Genomic DNA, 23399 nt, shown 5'->3' with positions numbered 1-23399 from the left:
ATGCCAACAATCTCAGGGAAATTTCTGTCATTAATAAATTGTTAAAAATAGTTTTAAAAACGTTCATAAAATAGACTGTCACCTAAATTATTTTAGTGGATGAACAAACTGAAACATGGTTATTTTTTAAGGGTACGTCTCAGCAAGGTATCTGGAACTTAGGAACTGATACCAATTAGGAGTAATGTTACCCACAGAAAATGGCCTTAAATATCTTCTTGGGTTTGCTGCATGGTTCCAGGTTGTTACTCTGGGGCTGGCTTCAGTTTCAGGGTTAATTCTAAATGGAAAGGGATGTTGGTTAAGCATCCAGCCCTTAAAGATACTGTCCTCTAACTTTCCTTCACTTTCTTAAAGATATCTGACCCTTCTCTAGGTTTATTCTCAGACACCAGAACCATTAAAATAAAGGAAGATAAAAGGACAGTTTAACTTTTAATCAACTCTATAGAGATATATATCTTTAAATTTCCATTTCTCTTCCTTTGAATAAAGAAAAATTTTACTGCTTTTTATTTTAAAGTAAGTCACAGTCTCAAAGTTAAAAATCATTTGTTTCCTTTGGTTTTTGGAAGGTGGCACTTTTTACTGATAGCTACATTATACTTCCTGCCTGATAGTACTTAGGTAATTATTACTTTGTTTCACTTCGATTAAAATACAATCCAGTAATCCCTACTGAGACAGGTATAGCTAATAAGTAGTTTTTTCTGGAATTTAACAGCACCAAAACAGCACCAAAACAAGCACCAAAACAAGCATTTTAGCTGGCTGCAGAGGCTTCCTTAAGTTTGCAAAGAGGAAAAGGAAAAGCTAACACTGAATGCCTACCACATGCTAGGTATTGTGCATTACCTTGTAATCCTCACAACACAACTGTGAAATATAGATGTCATTAATCTGCTCTCTAGACCAGGAAATAGTAAAGGGGCAGAGCTAGAATTTACATCCAAGTCTTTTCTTACTCTAAAACCCACATTATTCTCTGTAGCACCCTGCCTCCCACTTGTAAACCCAGAAATGCTGTTGCCTGGGTTGTTACTGTGCCTGTTTACTTTGATTATTCTTTGAACTTTTTATTATGGAAAATTTCAAATATATACAGAAAGAGAATTGTTTAATGAACCTGAGTGTACCAGTCACCCAGCTTCAACAGTTCAATCTTGCTTCTTCTCTACTGCCCTACACCCCACCCCGACCTTGACTATTTTAAAGCAGATCTCAGCTATATCAGTTCCTCTGTAAGTATTTTGGGCTGTATTGTTGAAAGATAAGGACTCTTTTTTTTTTTTTGACATGCTTATAACACCATGAATTACCTCACTGAAAAACTTAACAATAATTCCTTAATATCATCAAATATCCAGTCAGTTCCTTAATGACCTCTTATGGTACTTTAAAAAAAAGTCTTGGCCCTAAAGTCATCTTTATAATCACCTTTAATTAATATATAAAGTTTCTGAATTAAGAGGTTAAGTGATTTGATGAGGTTCTCTGCTTTATCAGTGCTGGGACCAAAGATTACTACTCAGGTCATTAGTCTCCTTTCCCGTATCTTATTAGATTGGGTGTCTTCTTTGTACTTTTTCATCACATGATCCCCCTGGAGAAACTTTAAAAAATGCTACACTATCCACACTGACCCCTCTTATGATTTTAGCAGGAAAACTAGCAGGAAGGGAGTGGGTGGCAGTTGGAGATGACATAGGAAACTGTGAACACCAGAAGTGAGGATACTACAGAGGACGTGGAATAAGGATAAAGAATTTTAAAAATTGCTTTGGGCAATGAGAATGCCAGTTTTCAATATTGCCTTAGGTCCCTTCTGGTTGATTATTCAACAGGTATTAATTGAGCAACTATTGCGGGGCCAGGCACAGTTCCAGATACTGAGAGTAAATCAGCAAGCAAACCAAAGATTCCCGTTCTCCTGGAGTTTACTGCTGGTGGGTGTAGTTATCACCAGATGATGACAGAGCTATGCTACTTGCAGCTATTGTGATGCTTCCTTGATGAGAAAACTCTGTTTCTTGCCATAATGGTTCATATTGTAAAGGTTTTAAAATCTGAGAAGCATATCTGTTTTTCTGATTTAAAGGTGCCAGTGATGATGCAGTTAGCTGTTCAGTGATGCTGGAAGTCCTTCGTGTCTTGTCAACATCTTCAGAAGCCTTACATCATGCTGTCATATTTCTCTTTAATGGTGCTGAGGAAAATGTCTTGCAAGTGAGATTTTACTGTTTTAAAGACTAGGCTTGAGTAATAATGGTAATGAGAATAATAATAATAACAATAGCTAACATTTATGCATTTTGATTATTCATTCGAGTAGTATCATAAAATGACATGCGACAGAGATACTGTACTGGGCAGTACTTTAAAAAAATCTACAGCCACTTATGTATACATGTTTAATATTTGAAAACTCAACTTAGAACAGATCGTCTTGTCAGTGTTTTATTCGTAAAAGGGCTCTGTGATGGCATAATTATTCGCCTCAGGTTTTCTAGAGTTTCAGAGATGTTTTGAGTCAGGCACACGGCATGAATGCCCAACCACAGGGATAGCGCCTTCCCTTCTATTGTTTTGCACTTTCTTTTGCGCAGGCTCACACTTACTAAAGATGCTGTTTGGCTCCACTCATGGAAATCAGGCTGCCTTCTGTGAAGAGTGACTTTCTGCTGAGCAGACTGCACACGGCCATTAGGCAGAGAGAGACACACAGATAGATGTCTTTAGATCCTGCCTTTGAAAAAAATGATTGGTTGTTTTTTTATTCTTCCCCTCATCAACATAGACGTCCTTAAAAAAAGCAAACTAAAGACTTTAATAGTATAAGATTGTTTAACTGATATCTGTTTTCTTTCCTTCTCATTCAGGCCAGTCATGGTTTTATTACCCAGCACCCGTGGGCCAGCTTGATTCGTGCATTTATTAACCTGGAGGCCGCGGGTGTAGGAGGGAAAGAACTTGTATTCCAAACAGGTGTGTGAGGCTGTACGTTGTATATTTTAATGCTATTTTCGTTTTTATAAAAGTGGAAGTTTTTTGAATGTAAATAATCCAATGAAATGAACATTCTTTTAAAATCATGAGACAGTTTTAGCTTGTCTTTTTGAAGTTTTTAACAAAATAATACTAATTTTAACGTCATAAAAATCCAGTAATATGAATCAGAGTTCAAAGCTCAGATTTGTTTAGTTATGGCATACTAAAATCTGATGTTGGTCGTTTCATGCCATTTTCCTGCTCTATTAGAAATTTGGGTAATGTATTTTAGCCAGAGATGTAGCATTTGCTAGAAGGTTAATAATGAGGAGTATTTTGAGGTATTAGGTGGGCTAGGGGAAGTGAGGAAGGTGATATGGGAACTTGTTTTTTATTTTTTAGCACCCTTCACAGACATGATATTGTTTAAGTTATAGAGATATGCTAAGTGCTACGTATGTCTTCATAACCTAAACAGTACCACATTTTAATATTCTCCATCCAACTTACTTTAGACTTTTACCACTCAAAATGAATGTATATTTTAACTTCAGCCAAACCTATGAGCATCTCAAGGTTATGAGGTCAGAAGCAAGGTTCTCCCTTCTTTTCACCTCAAACCTTTCTGTTTACTCTTCATCTGAATAATGAGAAGAAGCTGGTACCTAATATCTGTAGGGGTCAGTGGATGCAACACTATTATCCATTTTCCTCTAATTCTTGGATATCCGTCAGGATAAGAGGAACACTTGATATAACAACCACCAGATCAAAAAGCAGCAAGAGAACATTCTGTAAGCAAAGAGGACACTGTGTCTTTCTTTTCTCTGGTGAAAATACTAGGGCTGCACATGGGCAGGAGGGTATCTTTGTATATTTTCCCTCCTGGAAGTGTACTATAATTTAAGTACCTTCACATCCATCCTTTTTAATTTGTTATCACTGGACCCTGCCCCTGTACTTCTAGGACCCAGAGAAGAACCAGTCTGAAGATTTAGTGTGTGCCTTTCCTGAATTTTTCTGTGCGTATTTATTAATGCATACATACATATTCTGTGTGTATATATTAATATATCTTTTGTACATATAATCCAGAGAGGTTAAAACACATTTACCTAACCCCTGGGTATACATTCAAAAAACAAAGCAAAACAGAGACATTAATTTGAATAGTTACATGCACTGCAATGTCCCTAGCAGCATTATTTACAATTGCCAAGATTTGGAAGCAACCTAAGTGTCCATCAACAGGTGAATGGATAGTGTGTGCATGTACACAATGGAACACTACTCAGCCATGAAAAAGAATGAAATTTTGCCATTTGCAGCGATGTGAATGGGCTTGGAGGGCATTATGCTAAGTGAAATCAGTCAGAGAAAGACTAATACTGTATGATATCACTTATATGTGGAATCTAAAAAATACAACAGACTAGTAAACATAACAAAAAAGAGGCAGACTCACATATAGAGCACAAACTAGTGGTTACCAGGGAGGAGGGGAGGGGCACTATAGGGGTAGAGGAGTAGGAGGTACAAACTCCTGGGTGTAAGGCAGGCTCAAGGATGTGTTGTGCAACGTGGGGAATATAGCCAATATTTTGTAATAACTTTAAATGGAAAGTTACCTTTAAAAATTGTGTTTAAAAAAAAAGTTACCTAGGGTTAGCAAGGGCTAGACCCAAGTCATTTCATTTATTTATTTACATTTATTGAGTACTCATTTATGCTAGGTCTAATTTACAGTCTGTGGTCTTTTTACTAAATGCGGACAGTTAGACATAAAAATTCTACAGTTTACATTTTGGATATAATTGCATTATTTGGAAGGACATAAACAGACTGTTAATAACAGTCACTACTGGATGATGGGCATTGCTGTCAGAGCTGTGGTGGGTGTGACTAGAGTGGAGGATGGGGCAAAATGTGAAAAGCCAATTTGAACTCTCCACTGCTTCATAAACTTACAACCAGAATTGCCATTACAGCTTTACTGATACTCTTTATAGTTTTGTGTATTGTTTAAATTTTTTGCATTTCATTTGATGACTTTAATAATAAAAACAGACTTGTTACTAGTTAGCAATATACATACAATTTAAATGTTTTACTCATTTTAAAATAAAATCCTCGTATTTCAAAATTAAGTTTTTTCTAGAGGGGCATCCTACAAATATTTGTAAAGAATGTTTCCCCCCTTTCTTTGAGTCTTTGTATGCTGTTTTCCCTCTAGGTTTTGGCTAAACTGTGTACCTGAAAGCTTTCTGGGCACTTTCTGACAGTCTAATACCTTTCCCAGTATTTCTCTCACTTCCAGATGCCCTTCCTACAAAAGACTAGCTTTCTTGTGGGGATTGCTTTCAGAAAGCTAGTTAGTGTTGCTTCCATGTCTGAAGAGGATGAGGCTTCCTGGGTCTGGAGTCCTGGGGAGCTCTGCCAGACCACCCTGTCCTCAGCTTCTGCAACAGGCGCTTTTATCCTGCACAGTAGCGCTTGTCCTGCCCTGGGAACGTTTCCGTTAAAACAGTTTGTCCTCTCTAGTGCTCCATTGTCACTTCAGAGAGACATTCGTTTGGGGAGTTTTTAGTGACTAGAATAATCATTACTACCTAATTTAAAAAAAAATTATTTTATTTATTTATTTTTGGCTGCATTGGGTCTTCGTTGCTGCGCGCGGGCTTTCTCTAGGTGCCGCGACTGACTGGGGGCTACTTTTCATTGTGGTGCACAGGCTTCTCATTGTGGTGGCTTCTCTTGTTGCGGAGCACGGGCTCTAGGCACGCGGGTTTCAGTAGTTGTGGCACATGGGCTCAGTAGTTGTGGCTCACAGGCTCTAGAGCGCCGTCTCAGTAGCTATGGTGCACGGGCTTAGTTGCTCCGCGGCACGTGGGATCTTCCCGGACTGGGACATGAACCCGTGTTTCCTGCATCTGCAGGCGGACTCTCAACCACTGCGCCACCAGGGAAGCCCTCAAATATTTTTTATGATACAATGCATAAAGTGAACTTAAACTTGATGATTCCTTAGTTGTCTTTATTTCATCTTTTATTATAAATAAACTAAGAAAAGTACACAGCTCTGAGAGTGCTCAGCTTAATGAATTTTTACAGACTGAATAAGTCATGTAACTAGAACCCAGCTCAAGATTGAGAGTATTGTGGGTACTCCAGAAGCCTGAAGCCTTCTCTGTGTCCCTTCTCAGTCTTCCTTCCCCAAGATTACCCCATTCTAACTTATGCCTTGATAGATTTAATCTTGCTTGTGTTTGAACTTTCTGTAAATTGACTCATAGGCCATGTTTTCTTTTGTGTATGGCTTTTTTCCACTCAGTGTTATGTCTGTAAGATTCCTCTATGTTGTGTTTAGTTCATTCTTTTTCATTGCTGAATAATATTCCATTGACAAGGATATCCATTCTACTGGTGATGTTAGGTTGCTTCTAGGCTTTGGCTCTTATGAGTGGTTTTAGGAACATTCTTATGAGTGTCTTTAGCACACATGTTGGTGTATGCACGTTTCTGAGTGGAACTACTGAGTCATAAGGTGTGTGTAATTTCAGCTTTGGTAGATAACTTTTGGTAGATATATGCCATACTTGGATGCAAAAATCCTAAATAAAATAGTAACACTGGTCCTGAATCCAGCAATGTATGTGTATTTATGTGTATATGTGTACATATATGTATATGTACATACAAAAAAGATAATGCTTTCCAACCAAGTTGAGCTTATTTCAGGAAAACAAGATTTTTTAAGTTTCAGGTGTACAACATAGTGACTCAATATTTGTATATATTGCAAAATGATCATCAGTAAGTCTAGTTAACACTCATCACTATAAAGTTGCAAATTTTTTTTCTTATGCTGAGAACTTTTAAGACCTGTTCTCTTAGCAACTTTCAAGTATACAAGACAGTATTTTTAACTTAATCACCATGCTGTACATACACTACATCCTCATGACTTATTTATTTTATAACTGGAAGTTTGTACCTTTTGACCACCTTCACCCATTTCACCCATCTCCCAACCCCCCTGTCTCTGGCAACCACCAATCTGTTCCCTGTATCTATGAAGTCCTCTTTTTTTTTTTTTGGTCAAGATTCCGCATATAAGTGAGATTGTATGGTATTTTTCTTTCTCTGTCTGGCTTATTTCACTTAGGACAGGCTGAATAATATTCCATTGTGTGCGTATGTGTATACACACATACACCCATTTTCTTTATCCGTTCATCCATTGATGACACTGTTGCTTCCATGTCTTGGCTATTGTAAATAATGCTGCAGTGAACATGGGGGTACAGATATCTTTCTGAGTTAGATTTTGTTTTTTTGGATAAATACCTACAAGTGGAATCATACAGTAGGTCTATTTTTAAATTTTTTGAGGAACAGCCATACTGTTTTTCATAGTGGCTGCACCAATTTACTTTCCCACCAAATTCACAAGGGTTTCCTTTTTTCCATGTCCTCACCAACACTTACTTCTTGTCTTTTTGGTAATAGCCATTCTGACAGGTATGAGATGATATCTCACTGTGGTTTTGATTTGCATATCCCTGATGATTAGTGATACTGAGCACCTTTCAGGGACCTCTTGGCCATCTGTTTGTCGTCTTTGGAAAAAATGTCTATTCAGGTCGTCTGTCCATGTTTCAATCAGATTGTTTGGGGGTTTTTTGCTCTTGATTTGCATGAATTCTTTATATTTTAGATACTAACCCCTTATCAGAAATGTGATTTGAAAATATTTTCTCTCATTCAGTACACTGCCTTTTTTATTTTGTTGATGGTTTCCTTTGCTGCACAGAGGCTTTTTAGTTTGAAGTAGTCCCATTTGTTTGTTTTTTGCTTTTGTTGCCTTTGCTTTTGGTGTCAAACCCAAAAAATCATCACCAGGACCAATGTCAAGGAGCTTACTGCCTATGGTTTCTCCTTGGAATTATATGATTTCAGTCTTTTAAAGTTTATTATTTATTCTGGCCACACGGCTTGCGGGATCTTAGTTCCCCAACCAGGGATCGAACCCGCCACCCCTGCATTGGAAGCTCGGAGTCTTAACTACTGGACCGCCAGGGAAGTCCCTGATTTCAGTCTTATATGTTCAAATCTTCAACCCATTTTGACTTAATTTTTGTGTATGGTGTAAGATAGTGGTCCCTTTCCATTATTTTGCTTGTGGTGGTTCAGTTTTCCCAATATCATTTATTTGAAAAGACTGTCCCTCACCAATTGTGTATTCTTGGCTCTTTTGTTGTAAATTAATTGACCATATATATGTGAGTTTACTTCTGAACTCTGTTCTGTTCCATTGATCTATGTTTCTGTTTTTGTGCCAGTATTATACTGTTTTCATTACTAGCACTTTGTAATATAGTTTGCAGTCAGGAAGTGTGATGTCTCTAGCTTTGTTCGTCTTGTTTTAAAGTCGCTTTGACTATTTGGGGTCTTTTGTGGTTTCATACAAATTTTAGGATTGTTCTATTTCTGTGAAAAATGCCATTGGAATTTTGGTAGGGATTGCGTTGAATCTGTAGATGCTTTGTGTGGCACGGACATTTTAACAATATTAATTTTTCCAGTCTGTGAGCACACAGTTTCTTCCATTTATTTGTGTTATCTTCAGTTTCTTTCATCAGTGTCTTAAAGTTTTCAGTGTACATTTCTTTCACCTCCTTAGTTAAATTTATTCCTTGGTATTTTATGCTTTTTGATGCAATTGGAAATGGGATTATTTTCTTAATTTCTCTTTCTGATAGTTCATTATTAGTGTATAGAAATGCAAATGATTTTGTGGAATGATTTTACATCCTGCAGTTTTACTAATGGTAAATGAAGATGGCTTAATATTTGAGTCACTCCATGTAGTTCACCACATTATCATAGTAAGGGAGAAAAACCATCTCAATTGATAATCTCAGTGTAATCAGCTCAGTAGATAAAGAGCAAGGATATGTTCCTTCAATGACAGTACATTTATCACATCAAAAAGTGTGACATTAATGTAAAACTGTTAGGGCTTCCCAGGTGGCACAGTGGTTTAGAGTCCGCCTGCCAATGCAGGGGACACGGGTTCGTGCCCCGGTCCAGGAAGATCCCACATGCTGCTGAGCGGCTGGGCCCGTGAGCCATGGCCGCTGAGCCTGTGCGTCCGGAGCCTGTGCTCCGCAACGATAGGCCACAACAGTGAGAGGCCCGCTTACCGCAAAAACAAAACAAACAAAAAACAAACTGTTAGTGAATAAACAGTACATATTCAGATTTCTGTTGTTCTGATAACATCCTTTGTTTTGTTTTTTAGTCTGAGTTCCAATCCAGGATCAAATGTCAGATGTATTTTTATATATCACAGTAATTATGTAACACACACATAAAAAATATCAGTGTGAACTTAATTATTATAAAGTGAATACCCTTCTAACTCCCATGTGTGAAAGAGGATAGACTCTTGCTACACCCTCCCAGAAGTTTTCCACCCGCCCCTTCTCAAATACAACTCCCTGCCTCTCATCTAAGGTTAGCCATTATCGTAATGTTTATGATCATTACTTTCTTTCCTTTATAGTTTAGCTTTACCTGTTTTTCAGTGTGGTTTTAATATTTTAATCATATAACTTTATTAATATCTAATTGTAATAGTAATAATATTTTAATATTTTAACATGATATGGTTTGATGATCTGTTTCCCCAAAATCATTTTTCTTTTTCCTTTTACATTTGTGTTCTTCTCAGTGCATCACATCAGAAGCATGTAATGTCTGTCTGATTACTGACGGTGTTAACCTTCTATCACTTGATGGTATTTGCCAGGTTTTTGTACTTTGTAAAGTTACACCTTTGTAATAAATAGTTTGAGGCTGTGTAAATATCCTGTTTCTTATGAAACTTTGATCCTAGTTTTAGCAATCATTGATGATTCTTGCCCCAAAGCATTTTTACTATAATGTTAGCCAGGTGCTGTTTTCTGGGTCCGTCATTCCGTCTATAGTTAATAGTTGGAATTCGCTAGAAGGAAGGCTTTCTCTTCTACCTTGTGTGCATTTATTTCAGTGTTTCATGTATGTTTTATTTTATGGATTTTATATTCTGTTATAATCATTTTGATGCATGAATTGTTCCAGTTTATGCCAGTGGCAGCCCCTTCAGCTGGTGCCTGTCCCTTTGACATGTCTCTGACATGTTTGTTTGAGCACCTTCTTACTTTCTGGCACAAGATGATCCCACTTATCAGTATTTTCCTAGGCTCAGATCTGGAATTGGGCATATCTCTAGGGAGAACTGGTTCTTTTAGTGGATAATTGTATTCAGAAGCAAAGTTCTTGGTGTTGAGTAGGTTTTTAAAAATATTTATCCTATTTGGGGTTTGTAGGGCTTTTTGAATTCATAGCTTGGTATTTAAGTTTTGGGAAATTATTGGCCTTTACCTCTTTAAACATTGCTTCTACTCCATTCTTTCTCCTCTTCCTCTGAGATTCCAGTTACTCATGTTAGACCTTTTCACTGTATCCCATATGTATTATAAGCATTTCTATGTTTTCCATCCCTGTTTCCTTCTGTGCTTTAATTCTCTGGATCTATAATTTTTTCTTCTGTTGTGTTTAACTTTGTATTAAACTATGTATGTATTAAAATTCTTAACATCAATTATTATGCTTTTTGGTTCTAGGGTTTCCATTTGACTATGTCTCTTTCTCTTTGTTAATAGGTTGTACTTGTCTAGTGAAATTCTTGCTATCATCTGTGTTTTTGAATAATTAATAATATTTATTTTAAAATCCATGCCTGGTAACTCCAGTCTCTGGGTCACTTGGGTGTCTGGTTCTGTAGTGTTTCTCCACCCCTTCCCTCCCCCAACCGTTTATGGTTATTTTTTTCTGTAGGAAAGCAAATTGATTATCTGTTTATAAAGTTATAAAAATGTTAATATTCTTAGATTTCCTGAAATACAGTTACTTGATCTGTCTACAGCAGACAACTTTTTGGTAAATTTAGTTGTAATATACAACCCTTGAATCTCAGTGGGTTACAATAGCAAGGCTTATTTGTTGCTTGCTTTACATTCTGGTTCCTGAGTAACTGCAGCTACATCCCATGGTTATTATGTTCCATGTGTCTTATTCATTCTGAGACCTAGGCTGAAGGAGAAGCCCTCATCAGGGATGTTTTAATCTCAGGGCCAAAGTTAATGGGAGAGATGAACCATGTGATGGCCCTTCAGAGTCTTCTCAGTTGAAGTTCACTTCTCTCCCATTCACAGTCAATTGACCGAAGCAGTTTATGTATGTGCTACTTCCCCAGGGGGGCATTGTAAGTTATATGGGAGGGAGGAGTGAATAATTGGGAGCAGTAATACAGTTTATCTTGCTATCCTAAAGAAAAAACTCCCAGCTTTGAAAAAAGCTGTATGTACATGAAGATGTTAATGCAGAATTATTAACAATGATAAAAATTTATAGGAGTAAGGAACTTTGATATATTCAGTGATTATGCACTTCTTAAAATGATCATTGTAATATCTAGCAACATAGGAAAATGCGTTTAGTACACTGTTAAGTGAAAGAGCAATGTAGAGAGTATATATACCCTATCAGTACAGCTCTGTACACACAGTCATACATTTGTAAGAAAATTGAAGACAGAAAAATGATGATAGTTATCTTAGTGGTTTTTCATTTTTAAACTTAAAGTTTTTATAGTGCTGTTATTTTATTTTATTTTTTTTGCGGTACATGGGCCTCTCACTGTTGTGGCCTCTTCCGTTGCGGAGCACAGGCTCCGGACGTGCAGGCTCAGCGGCCATGGCTCACGGGCCCAGCCGCTCCGCGCCATGTGGGATCTTCCCAGACCGGGGCACGAACCTGTGTCCCCCGCATCGGCAGGCGGACTCTCAACCACTGCGCCACCAGGGAAGCCCTAGTGCTGTTATTTTATAATTAAAAGCAATTTTGTTTTCTTAAAGGTTATTTTTCATTCTAAAAAGTCATACACATGTATCAAAGAAATGTTGGAAAATACAGAAAATAGGATTAAAAAAAACAAACTCTTGACCTATCTCCCCAAATCACCACAGTAACTATTTTAGGTGTGTTTAAAAAATTACTATATTAAAAATATTTACCAGATTAACCTTGTATTATGTTGTCATGTTTCATTTCAGGTCCTGAAAATCCTTGGTTGGTCCAAGCTTATGTTTCAGCAGCTAAACACCCTTTTGCTTCCGTGGTGGCTCAGGAGGTTTTCCAGAGTGGAATCATTCCTTCAGATACTGACTTTCGTATCTACAGGGATTTTGGGAACATTCCAGGTATTCTGTCAGTCGTTACGGGCTTTTTTGTGATAATGATTAATCAAAAACAAGTTTTACATTTTGGAAGTTTGTGAGTGAGCAGCATTTTCTGAGGACAAATTCTCTATGTGAAAACTGCATATTTTGAATTACTGAAAGAGAGATCCTGATAGTTTCTTTTTCTTTTAAACTCCAGTCTAATTTAAATGCTTCGCTTTTCTAGAACATGTCATCTTGGCCTACAGTGTGACAGAACAGGGGAGAACTGGTTAGCACGTCATTCCCAAAAGATGGTAATAGATCCTTCAGGGGTCTTTTTCGTTGTTATCTTGCTTTGCCAACTTCCCTGGGGACTCGTACAGCTTATTTGAAGTTAAAATTTGGCTCTGGCCTGGCAAGGATGTTGATGGCAAAGTTTTGATGACCTCCCGTACTCGATATTCCTACCCCTTGCTGTGTGAATTGTAATGCCCCAGTCATTATGTATTGAATTATGTACCGTAACTATTGGTTCTGTGAGAATTTGGAAGAAAATTTACATCATGCATTCATGAATGTGACAAAGCAATCATGTCACTGCTTTGATGTTTTGTCTTTCAGGAATTTAATACATTAAACAAATAGGCCTAAAGCAAGGTTCATCTTTAAAATGACTTTTTTTTTTTTTTCGTATGTCTTAGGAATAGACTTAGCTTTTATTGAGAATGGATACATTTATCACACCAAGTATGACACAGCGGACAGAATTCTAACAGATTCCATTCAGCGAGCAGGTTGGTATTCTAATTTAGAGTTGTTTTTTTTTTTTTTTTTTTTTTTTTTTGCGGTACGCGGGCCTCTCACTGTTGTGGCCTTTCCTGTTGCAGAGCACAGGCTCCGGACACACAGGCTCAGCAGCCATGGCTCACGAGCCTAGCCGCTCCGCGGCCTGTGGGATCTTCCCAGACGGGGGCATGAACCCGTGTCCCCTGCATCGGCAGGCGGACTCTCAACCGCTGCGCCACCAAGGAAGCCCCTAATTTAGACTTTTGATATTAAGATGGAATACTATGGATGACCTGTAAACCTATAAATATTCTGTGTCCTTTGCATTAGGGAGGCAGTGTATGGTGTAAATGAGGTGGGGCTTTGGAGTTAGATGAAGCTTTGAATTTTAGCCTTGAAATCTAGTTTAGCAGTTAAGAACATAAGACTATTCATTATGAGGAATTTGAAAGGGTGTTGACCCAGGGTTATGGTCGGATTGCTGAGTGATGAGAATATAGCCAAAATGGAAGCTATACATTGGAGGTGGTACAAGCACATGTTTGGGCAACTTGCCCAGGTCTGGAAAAGTTACAGCGATCCAAGGTTGAGTGGTGAGGGCCAGTGAGTGGGTTATAGGACAGGTGTCAGGACAAGGGGCGAGGGAGTTAAAGTGTTTTCCAGAGAGATCTATAGTAGTCAGGGGAGGTGAGTCTGTTGCTGAGCCTTAAAAAGAGTTGGTGGGATTTGGCACAGTGGAAAAGAGAGGATGTCCCAAGTAAGAGCACAGCACGAGTAGGGTGTGTTTGTGTATGAGGGGCTGTTGGTGAGTAGATTGTCAGAGAATGGAGGTTGCGTTTTCAGAAATAGAGGGAAATGAGGTATAAGTGTATAGGGTAGAGAAAATTGTAGAAAGCTTTAAAAATCAGCAAGAAGATGCTGTAGGAATAAGGAATCATTAAAGGCCTGAGTACATGAATGAATGATGGTTTAAAATGCTGTCAGTCTGGCAATGCAGTGTGGAGTGGATGGTGGAGACGGGGAGAGAGCCAGGAGTCAGGGCTGTTCCAGCAGTAATTTTCGTGTGGAATAGTAAAGGACCTAGACTGGGGTGTTGACCAAAGATAGAAATGAAAGCAAAGGGATAGAAAATTAGGTATATTTTGAATGTAAATCCAACAGAACTTGACAGATTAGGTAGAAGGGGCAGCAAGGGGGCAGCATCAGTCCTAGCTGGCTGGGGGAGAGATGATGCCATTGACCATTATGGGAACACGGGAAGGAGGCCCCCATCCAGAGCAGTCATGAAGAGGGGAAGGAGACTGAAGTCTGTCAGATGTAAGACGGAGGGTGTCTGAACTGACCAGATGAAAATATAGATACACTGTTAGAGCTCATGACAGAACTGGATTTCTGGGTTTGGAAATTAAAGGCATAGAGAAAACCACAGAAGTATGGAGAATGGAAATGGTTTTTGGAAGAGGGAAGCAAAGGTAGAGGACTAAACTTGAGCTTTGAGGAAGACACATTCTAAGGTGTGACAGAGGAGCCAATGAAAGAAATCCCGCAGTAAGACAGAGGTGGTGTCTTCAGTGCAAAGAGAAAGTCAGTGGGATGAGCAGCAGGAAGGAATGCCAGTCATTCATGTCTTCTTGTAGTTCTTCATTATTAAGTTCAAACTCATTTAGTCATTGATTGATATAACACATATTTGTGACAGCATCTGATGTGCCAGATTCTGCCTGATAATGACTCTCCCGGCTCTCCAGCTTCATTGCTGAATACTCTCTCTACTCATTCCGGACTTTTTTCCACCCTGTATTTGGAACTTGCCCTCCTCAGGGCCTTCATCTACATAGATGAACAGTCTCAGTCTGGACAGTCTCTCCCCCGATGTAGCTTCTGTCCATCCTTTAGCTGTAAATTTCACTTCCTCGAGTGCTTCCCTGACTTCTCAAACTCCGTTAGTCTCCCGTGATATGTTTTTAGGGGACTCTCTCCTTATTTCTTTTTTTAATTGGGATATCATTGACATTCCTTATTAATTCTTAACACACGTGTAATAACTTTTTTGGTGTTTGTGAGCTTCATGAGCTTCTTGGTTCCCCACTGAACTTCTGGTATCTAGAGCAGTGTCTGCTACATCAAGTATATGTTAAATGAAGAAGGACTAAGAAACAGCCACTGGATTTGTCAGTAGCGAGGGTAGAATTGATCAGGGAGTAGCTGTAATAAATAGAAGAGAGAGGATGAAGACCAGGTCGCTGAGCTTTGGAGTGGAGAGGAAACAAGAGTAGGGGGCATGGACCTTATCTGAGATATTTAGTAAGAAAAGTGGGGGAGAGCAGTAGGATGGTAGAAAGCTATTTCTGTTCACAGTCTTTCTAGGTATTTCTTTACTCCAACAGTGGATGGTTTATTCAACTTTGTTTTCTTTTTTTTTTTTTTTTTTTTTTTTTTTACTAATAGGTGACAACATTTTAGCAGTTCTTAAATATCTAGCTACATCTGATATGTTGGCGTCTTCTTCTAAGTATCAACATGGAAATATGGTCTTCTTTGATGTGCTTGGCCTGTTTGTCATTGCTTACCCCTCTCGTGTTGGCTTGATAATTAACTACATGGTGGTAATGGCTGTTGCTTTATACCTGGGAAAGAAATTATTGCAGCCCCAAAATAAGAGTAAGTATTTTCCTTTAAAACTACTGTACTGGCACGGGTATGGAATTTGCCCGAAAGTTTTTAGTCACTTTGCTTATATCTTTCCAAGAAGTTAAAAATCTTAAGAAAAATAACATTTGATTTATACTGTTGTAAGAAATTTGTAAATGAATACCAGGTTGATATGCTCATTATACTTTTAGTCGTGGTGAAGCAGGCAATTTTTATGTACTTATGCACTTCATAGAAGTACCACAAAAGCTTGTGGAAAATGGTTTGTAAAGATTGACTTTTAGTGAAGAGTCCCATTAAAAAGTCTTGTGCACACTACAGACCAATAGCGCACTGTTCTGGAGTATAAATGAGCTTCTGGTTAAATTGGTCTCCTTCTACTATGTTGGTGTGTGCTGTTATCAGATAAAATATTTAGCAGCAATTTAAATACTCATTTATCACTGGTTATTTTCTCATGCTACTTCTATTCCTGTGTTAGCTTCTTTTAGTAAGATTTTATATGGAACTTTGCCTTCCATTTCTGCTGTTATTTCAATACACAAAGCATCCCAAAGGTGATTAAGATTAAGACGACCCACTTTTCTAGCCAGGAATATATCTGAACTACTCCTGAAGACTTCTCTCTTTGAGTCTTTTGTACACACGGACTCTGAGTAGATGTCAATACTTGAATCTTATTCACTGATACTTTCCCTGTGTAGTGTTTAACAAACCTTACCCCTAGGAAATTTCAGTGTTTTCAATTACAATGGTGAATTTTGTTTTAATGTTTGCTCCTTTAATTCTACTGACTGGTTATGAAATTGATTTGATAAAGACGGTGATCTCTACTTTCTGTTTTCTCTCAATTAGCTGCTACCTACACAAAGGACTTCTTCTGTGGACTTGGCATCACTCTGATAAGCTGGTTTACTAGCTTGGTTACAGTTCTCATTATAGCAGTGTTCATCTCTCTTATTGGACAGTCTCTCTCATGGTATAACCACTTCTACGTCTCCGTTTGTCTGTATGGAACTGCAGCTGTTGCCAAAATAATATTCATACATACCCTCGCAAAAAGATTTCATTATGTGGTAAGTGTTGGGCATATTTATTGATTTCTTTTTGCTACCTTCTAGGATTGAAGACAAACTCAGGTGGGTGTTCCTTGTGATTGGCCTTTTGAGCTATCAAAGATTGTTTGGCATGGCTATAGATAATTGACTCCCAGATGTGTGTTGACTTTCTGGAAGGCTTCTCATTCTGAGGGTAGCAGACTTCAAATGAGGTTATAAAGCTGCAAATAGTTCGGGGTGTTGGTGACAGCAAGGTGTGTTAGCATAGCCTTTTGCCTCTCCTGACTCTGCGATTTTTGTAACCATGTTCTTTAATCTACCAGCCTTCCTTGGGATCACCCAATTATTTATATTTGAATAGCTCTGTTTTCCACTGGACTATAAGCTCCTTGAGGGCATGGATTGTTTTGTTCATTGTCCCCTGTGCTTAGGCAGTGTCTGAAATGGCACTAACACCCAGAAAGTGTTTGCTGCCTGCATGAATGCTGCACTTAAAGCTGCGCTTAAAGTTTTCAGTTTCCTTCACTCTTTTTTTTTAACTTTTATGTTGTTGATGCAGATTCTGTCAGCATGCCTTTATGGTCTGGGGGTTATACTGACACATTGCTAAGGAGAATAAGGGGAGGTAGATAGGGTTCCAAAATGATTTATGCTGACTTAGAGAATATAGCCATATTGTTATGGTTTCAACTGTATACCATTGTATTTTGGTAAAAACAAAATTAGGTATTAGGGTTATGAGATAATAGGACTAAAAATAAATTACAGTGAGAGAGAAAGCAGTGGTTTCTGATTTTCTAACAGAGTTAAAGGGAAAATCTTTCTTAGTTAGTCATTTTCAAGACGGCCAGTGTACACCTGTTTTTTCGGTTTGTACTGCTGGGGATTAGAATGGAGACATGGAAGACTATAATACAGCATCCTTTCACAAGGATATCTTTGGTACCTGAACCTTGGTCTCAGTTTCAGTTCATGTTGGGATATGATCTGAGGAGCCCTTCTGTGTTTCAGGCCCTATTGAAGAAAGGTTCTTTGAGATTAGCCATCTGTTTATGGTTGAGCCAATGCTTGTATCTTAGTGGCTTCTGTCTCCAAAAGAATTATACCATGGGGCTCAATTTCACATGCATATTCTTAGTGCAATGGTATGTAACCAGTCAGAGCATGGCTGACTGTTGTTGATACAGCATTGGGGTGCAGTAGAGGGTAAGACGGAAATGCTTAGTAAAGTTCTATTTACTTTGACTGATTTCAGTTGTCTGATTACAAAACTTCGGGCTGAAGGCACAATGTAAAGAATAGTGTGTTTTATTTTCATTTCACAGATGGTCTTTGAGTATCCAGTGGGCTTCCATGCTAAGGCCTGGTCCAGAGCTTCAGGACATAGTCTTTTTCTTTGAGGAGCTCACAGTTTCATTTGGGGATGAAATGATGGGGAAACCACAGGGGTTTCAGTACATTGGGACGAAGTGAAGTAGAGTGATATATTCACGGTGCTGTAGGAATATAGGGCCAGGAGAGAGGAATTTTGTTTGTGGAAGTCAGGAAGGCTTCATGAAGGAGGTGGTGACATTTCAACTGGGTTTCTGAAGCCTGAGTAGAAGTGTGCCAGATAGAGAACAGGTTGATGGGCAAAGGTGGGAATGTACAAGATGCATTTGGCTCACAGTCAGTAAAAAGTTCAGTGTGGTGAAGATGAGGTTGATAGGATAATAACTGGGAAAGTAGGCCAGGGTGAAGTTGGAGCATGACCCTAAAAATCAGTGGAGCCACAATTTAAAATTTCTAAGCAGGATATTGAGTGTGAGAATTTGTGGTTTAGTAGGAACACACTGGTAACAGTGTATAGAATGGGTTGGAAGGAGTAGAGGGATAATAGAGATGGGGAGAGGGGAACTAGATTTGAGGGATGTTTGGACTTGGGTACAATGTGGGAACAATGTAAAACATTTTCAGTTATTACAGTCTTCATTGTTGAGATCTTTGTTTTTAAATATCTGAGTGGAATTTGGCTTCAAATTGAATCCTAAGAATTATTTTATTCTTTTTAAAGACCATGACTCTTGATTAACAGTGTTGAGCATCTAATTATTTAACGATGATAGCCTATCTTTCATTGGCCAAAGGAGGTTTGTCAAGTGAACTTTAACTTGTTTTGAAAACATGTGACAAACTCTTTTGAGCTCTTGAATTAGGGACCCTTATAACAAACATGCCCTGGACTATACAGAAATGAGAAGGCAGAGGAGAGAGAAAAGCTTAAATATATCTATTTCCGTTTTGGTATTTCTGCACTAAAATTATAACTTTCATGTTTACATTAATAGAATTGCTGGTGCAGACATTAAAATGTATTAAGTTCATATGGCAACTTTCTTCTGAAGAACTCAAGGTGCTGCACAGGAATCCTCAGACTTCAGAGCTCAAAAAATGTAGATCAAATTTTATAACGTGAAACCACCAGGAATCCAGGATGGGGGCAAAGTTGTGCTACAAGACCAGTTGGAGATAGAAAAGACTCAGGAATCAAGCAAAAAAACCCCCATGGCTGTGTGCTCTAAAGGTCCTGCAGTTCTCAAGCTGTGCTGGGTGGCGCTGCAGCCGCCTTCACATAGGTCATTTCTCCAGTTTGCTTGACATTCCTTGTAAGTTGCATGAATAAACGAGCTTACAGAGGTGAATGTTTTTAGGAGAGTCCTTTCTTCTATTTTAGAACATTTCCAAAGGTCTTTCAGCCCGGTGGAGGGAGAGCACAGATTATATACAAGTAATGATGTTTTTACCCCATCTTGTTAAATTCCCCTTTCCTGTGCAGTAATTTGAATTTATTACTTTATGATAGGAGGTAGCTTTGTCAGTGTTTACTTTAAAGTTTAAAGGATAGACCCTGCTCCAAACAAAATATAGCTTTTTGGAGCAATGGAAGTTACACTACAATAGAAGATCTTTATGAATGGCCCATGAATGAGACGACTTGTATATTTTCTTTCTTTCAGAATGCCAGTGACCAGTATCTGGGAGAAGTATTTTTTGACGTCTCTCTGTTTGTGCACTGTGGGTTCCTTACAGCTCTCACTTACCAAGGGCTCTGCTCGGCATTTATTAGCGCTGTCTGGGTGGCATTCCCGTTGCTCACAAAGCTTTGCGTGCACAAGGACTTTAAGCGGCATGGTAGGGTATTTTTGATTGTGATACAGATGGGAAATACCTTAAAATACATAAGATAAGGCTTCCAGGAACTATTTCCATATTTGATCTTTTTGGGTAGGCTTTCTAAATTGTTGCTGTTTGTTTTTTTTTTAACTTTCAGATCACACAGATTTTTATCTTACATCTTATACCTACCCCATCATTCTCACGTAAATGAGCACATGCTAATATATTACATATTTTGTTTTCTTATTTGTATTCTACCCTAAGTCAAAGTATTTTATCTCACTAAGATAACATGTACCAAAAGGGCAAGAGTCAGAGCTAACCTAATTTCTGTTAGGTGCAAAGGTATACCAGGGCTATGAAAAGCTGTTATCTCACTGGAGAATTTCAGAGATGTGTTTTCTTTCTCTTTTTCTGTAGGTGCCGGAGGAAAATTTATTGTCTTTTACCTTTTGGGGATGTTTATTCCTTATCTTTATGCATTGTACCTCATCTGGGCTGTATTTGAGATGTTTACCCCTATCCTTGGGAGGAGTGGTTCGGAAATTCCACCTGATGTTGTGCTGGCTTCTATTTTGGCTGGTTGTACAATGATTCTCTCATCCTATTTTGTAAGGAAAAAAAATATTTTTAATTTCCTTCTTCATTTTATATATAAATACATGATGAGTTTTGCCATTCTAGATCCTGTGAAATAGTGTTGATTCTACTCTTAAGCAAAAGAAATGGTGAATGACTCTGCATATTGTGGGTTCGGTATGGGCAGAAAATGTAGAAGGGGGGGTGTTTGTTGTTATTTTTGCTTCCTCATCCTCCCAAATCCTCTGATTATACTTCTTTTCAAATAGCTTTCAAACTACCTGAATTTGAATGTGTGAAACGAATACCAAGTGAGAAGTGGTAGAGATTGCTTGGTGGTGAATTTTTAGAGTGTGTTTTGAACTTACTAATTAGAGGCAAATGTTAATAAATACATGGTAGTTTCATTGGTGCTGTTAGAGCTCGTGAAGGAAGACTAATTCTGATGAGGAGTTTTCCCTTGTCGTTCACCTGCCTTGCTGCTGGCGCAGCCAAGGTCACTGATGGAGTCTGTGTCCTTGAGTGACATACACTTACAACACCCAAACGTGCCTTCCTTTACCAAGTAATGAATACACGTTACAGGCCTTGTCATTTTACTGTATCAGTGTTCTGCCCTCGCAGGGAGAGTCCTACCTGTGCCATCCCTGCTTCTCCTCCCTGGGACTCTCCAGAGGGAAGAAAAGACATGATGCAGAGTTGACAACCAGACTGCCCTCTGTTAGAGCAAGCTCCAGGCAGAGTTCTGCCCTTGGCGTGGTGTCGGCACTCGCCAGGACTCAGGCCTGGCTGCTCTGTTTTGTGGCCCTTTTCATTGCAGTCCCTAAGAGTAAGAAGTATTTATTGAATACCTGTAGGTACACTCTGAGATTTGAGGCTAGGGTACCAATTAGAAAAAGTAGCTATGACTATTATAGCTCTTTCCTTCATGGAGAGAATAGTGAGCTTTTTCACACTGATATAGTAAAGGGCATCTCATGTGGGGACTAGGGTTTAGGGACAGCAGATAAAAGTACCACATGCATGGTCAGCGCTGTCCATGGAAGTCCCTTAAATAGCAAATAAATAGCTGTATGTGTGACTGCATATACAGCCCTGTAGAGTAATTCTTATGCACGCTATTGTTTGAGATCAGCTGTACTAGTTCTGAAAGAAATCTGAGCATTGCAGCCATTTTACTTTTAATATTATGATTTAGTCCTTACTGGTATTTGCAGGGATAGATGGAAAATTCTAAAATGTTCTTTGTTGCCTTCAGGGTTTACTTCTTTTGGTTTTAATATTAAGCCTTTAAATCCTCTGTATATCTTAATAGATGGTTTGCTGTTGTGAGGACTAAAGGAGATGTAGTTTCATCACATGTAGATTGGGTTGTAATCTAGAGTCAGCTAAGTTATGAACTGCCCCCCCCACCCCCTGCAGTGTATTTAAATCATAGTCAATGAATGAAAGCTATTGATGCTCATAAAAGATGATCAGAATGTGGGGCATTTCAGTTCTGTTCCATAGGGAAGGGGACCAAATGAACCCTGAAAACTTCACTGTGGAAATTGAAAATGACCCCAAAAGCATGGAAATCTCGGAAACTGTAAGCAAGTAGATTAAAGTTTATTACCTTCTAAATTACTTTTGGAGAGTGGCTCTTGGAATACTTTAATGTTCATTATAATGTGAAATAACACTGCTGCCCTTTGATGCTGTGGGTTATCATTCTCTTCGCTATTTTCTTATTTATGTGTAGCTGTGTTCCAGATAGTGGCTTTTTAATAGAGTGAGACTTTTCTCCTTGGGTAATGGAGAATTGAACCACAATGCACACTTCAGAGAGCTGGTCTTTTAGTCCCTGGGCATTTATTAAATATATTTGCTAGGAAGCAATTAAATTGCTGTCAAATGATCGGTTAACAGGTTTCCTGGGGTTCCCCTGTGCTGGGGCCATCATGGTTGTGTTGATTAAATGAGACCGCTGATAGCAGCGGGATCAGGAGGAGAGTCTCAGAGAGAAACAGAGAAAGAGCCCGCGCACACGGGACACTTCACAGTCCCTTTTCATGCTTCTCTTCATTTTATTTCCCACCCATTTCGGAACCTAGAGTGATATCAGATGTAACATTTAAGACAAAAGACAGTAAAATGTGATACAGTGGGATCCAAACACATTGTCCCTGAGGCCGTTCTCTTCTTCCTTCTCTCCCACTCTCTGGTCACCTTCTCATTTATCACCATTACCACACCTCTTCCAGAAGGTGGGTGGAAGAGGCAGAAGATGAGCCTCATGACCTGGAGAAGAGAAAATATGGATGTGGAAACTGTAGTTTAACCTGAAGTTGTAGGACAACTTTGCGTAGCAGCAGGGTTGAGAATGGCAGGAACCACAGCATTATGACAGGGAGGTTTTATTTGGACCCAAACGACTCTGTATACCTAAACTTAACCAGTCTCCCAGTGGAGGCGAAACTCATTACTTGGCAGGATATTTGACCCTGTTCTAAGGAGCCACATTTTAAATATTGGGACTGTCAGGAGAAAGAGGGACGGACAGGGTAACAAATTGTGTTTTGCTGACTCACTGCCATAAATCCTTGGGTACTCTGTCTTACTTCTGTCCTTCAGTGTAAAAACATTAAGATCTTCGACTTAAGACCAGTACTGTTTTGCTGGAGATTACCCTGGTTGGCATATTGTTACACTGTAGATATAAAATCTCTTAGTTTCATATAGTAGAGTATATGGTAGGTTATGAACATCTGCTTAATTTTTCATTTTCACCTCAGTAAAAATATTTTCACATTTATGTTCTTCACTTTTCTACTTATTGACCCTGGAGGGTGGGCAATAAGGGAGAGAAGGCAAAAGGGGGAGCAGGGACTAGGTCCTTGTTTCTCAAAGTGGCTTCTTCAGAACCCCTAAG

General features: G+C 38.7%; 1 protein-coding gene across 1 annotated transcript in view; it reads left to right on the top strand.

Annotated features, from left to right (window-relative positions):
* ERMP1 (endoplasmic reticulum metallopeptidase 1) overlaps positions 1-23399 on the top strand; it is a 49538-nt gene that overhangs the window by 3815 nt on the left and 22324 nt on the right. Inside the window, exons 3-10 of the mRNA XM_007450212.1 lie at positions 2099-2226; positions 2880-2985; positions 12150-12296; positions 12959-13051; positions 15492-15704; positions 16551-16771; positions 19750-19924; positions 20330-20520. Of these exons, the coding sequence (XP_007450274.1) occupies positions 2099-2226; positions 2880-2985; positions 12150-12296; positions 12959-13051; positions 15492-15704; positions 16551-16771; positions 19750-19924; positions 20330-20520 (1274 nt within the window). The remainder of the gene's footprint in view (positions 1-2098; positions 2227-2879; positions 2986-12149; positions 12297-12958; positions 13052-15491; positions 15705-16550; positions 16772-19749; positions 19925-20329; positions 20521-23399) is intronic.

The sequence above is a fragment of the Lipotes vexillifer genome, unplaced genomic scaffold (assembly GCF_000442215.2).
Source record: "Lipotes vexillifer unplaced genomic scaffold, Lipotes_vexillifer_v1.1 scaffold1074, whole genome shotgun sequence".
In the NCBI taxonomy this organism is placed as follows: Eukaryota; Metazoa; Chordata; class Mammalia; order Artiodactyla; family Lipotidae; genus Lipotes; species Lipotes vexillifer.
Note: the sequence above shows the minus strand (reverse complement) of the source record. Positions and strands in the feature narration are given on the sequence as shown.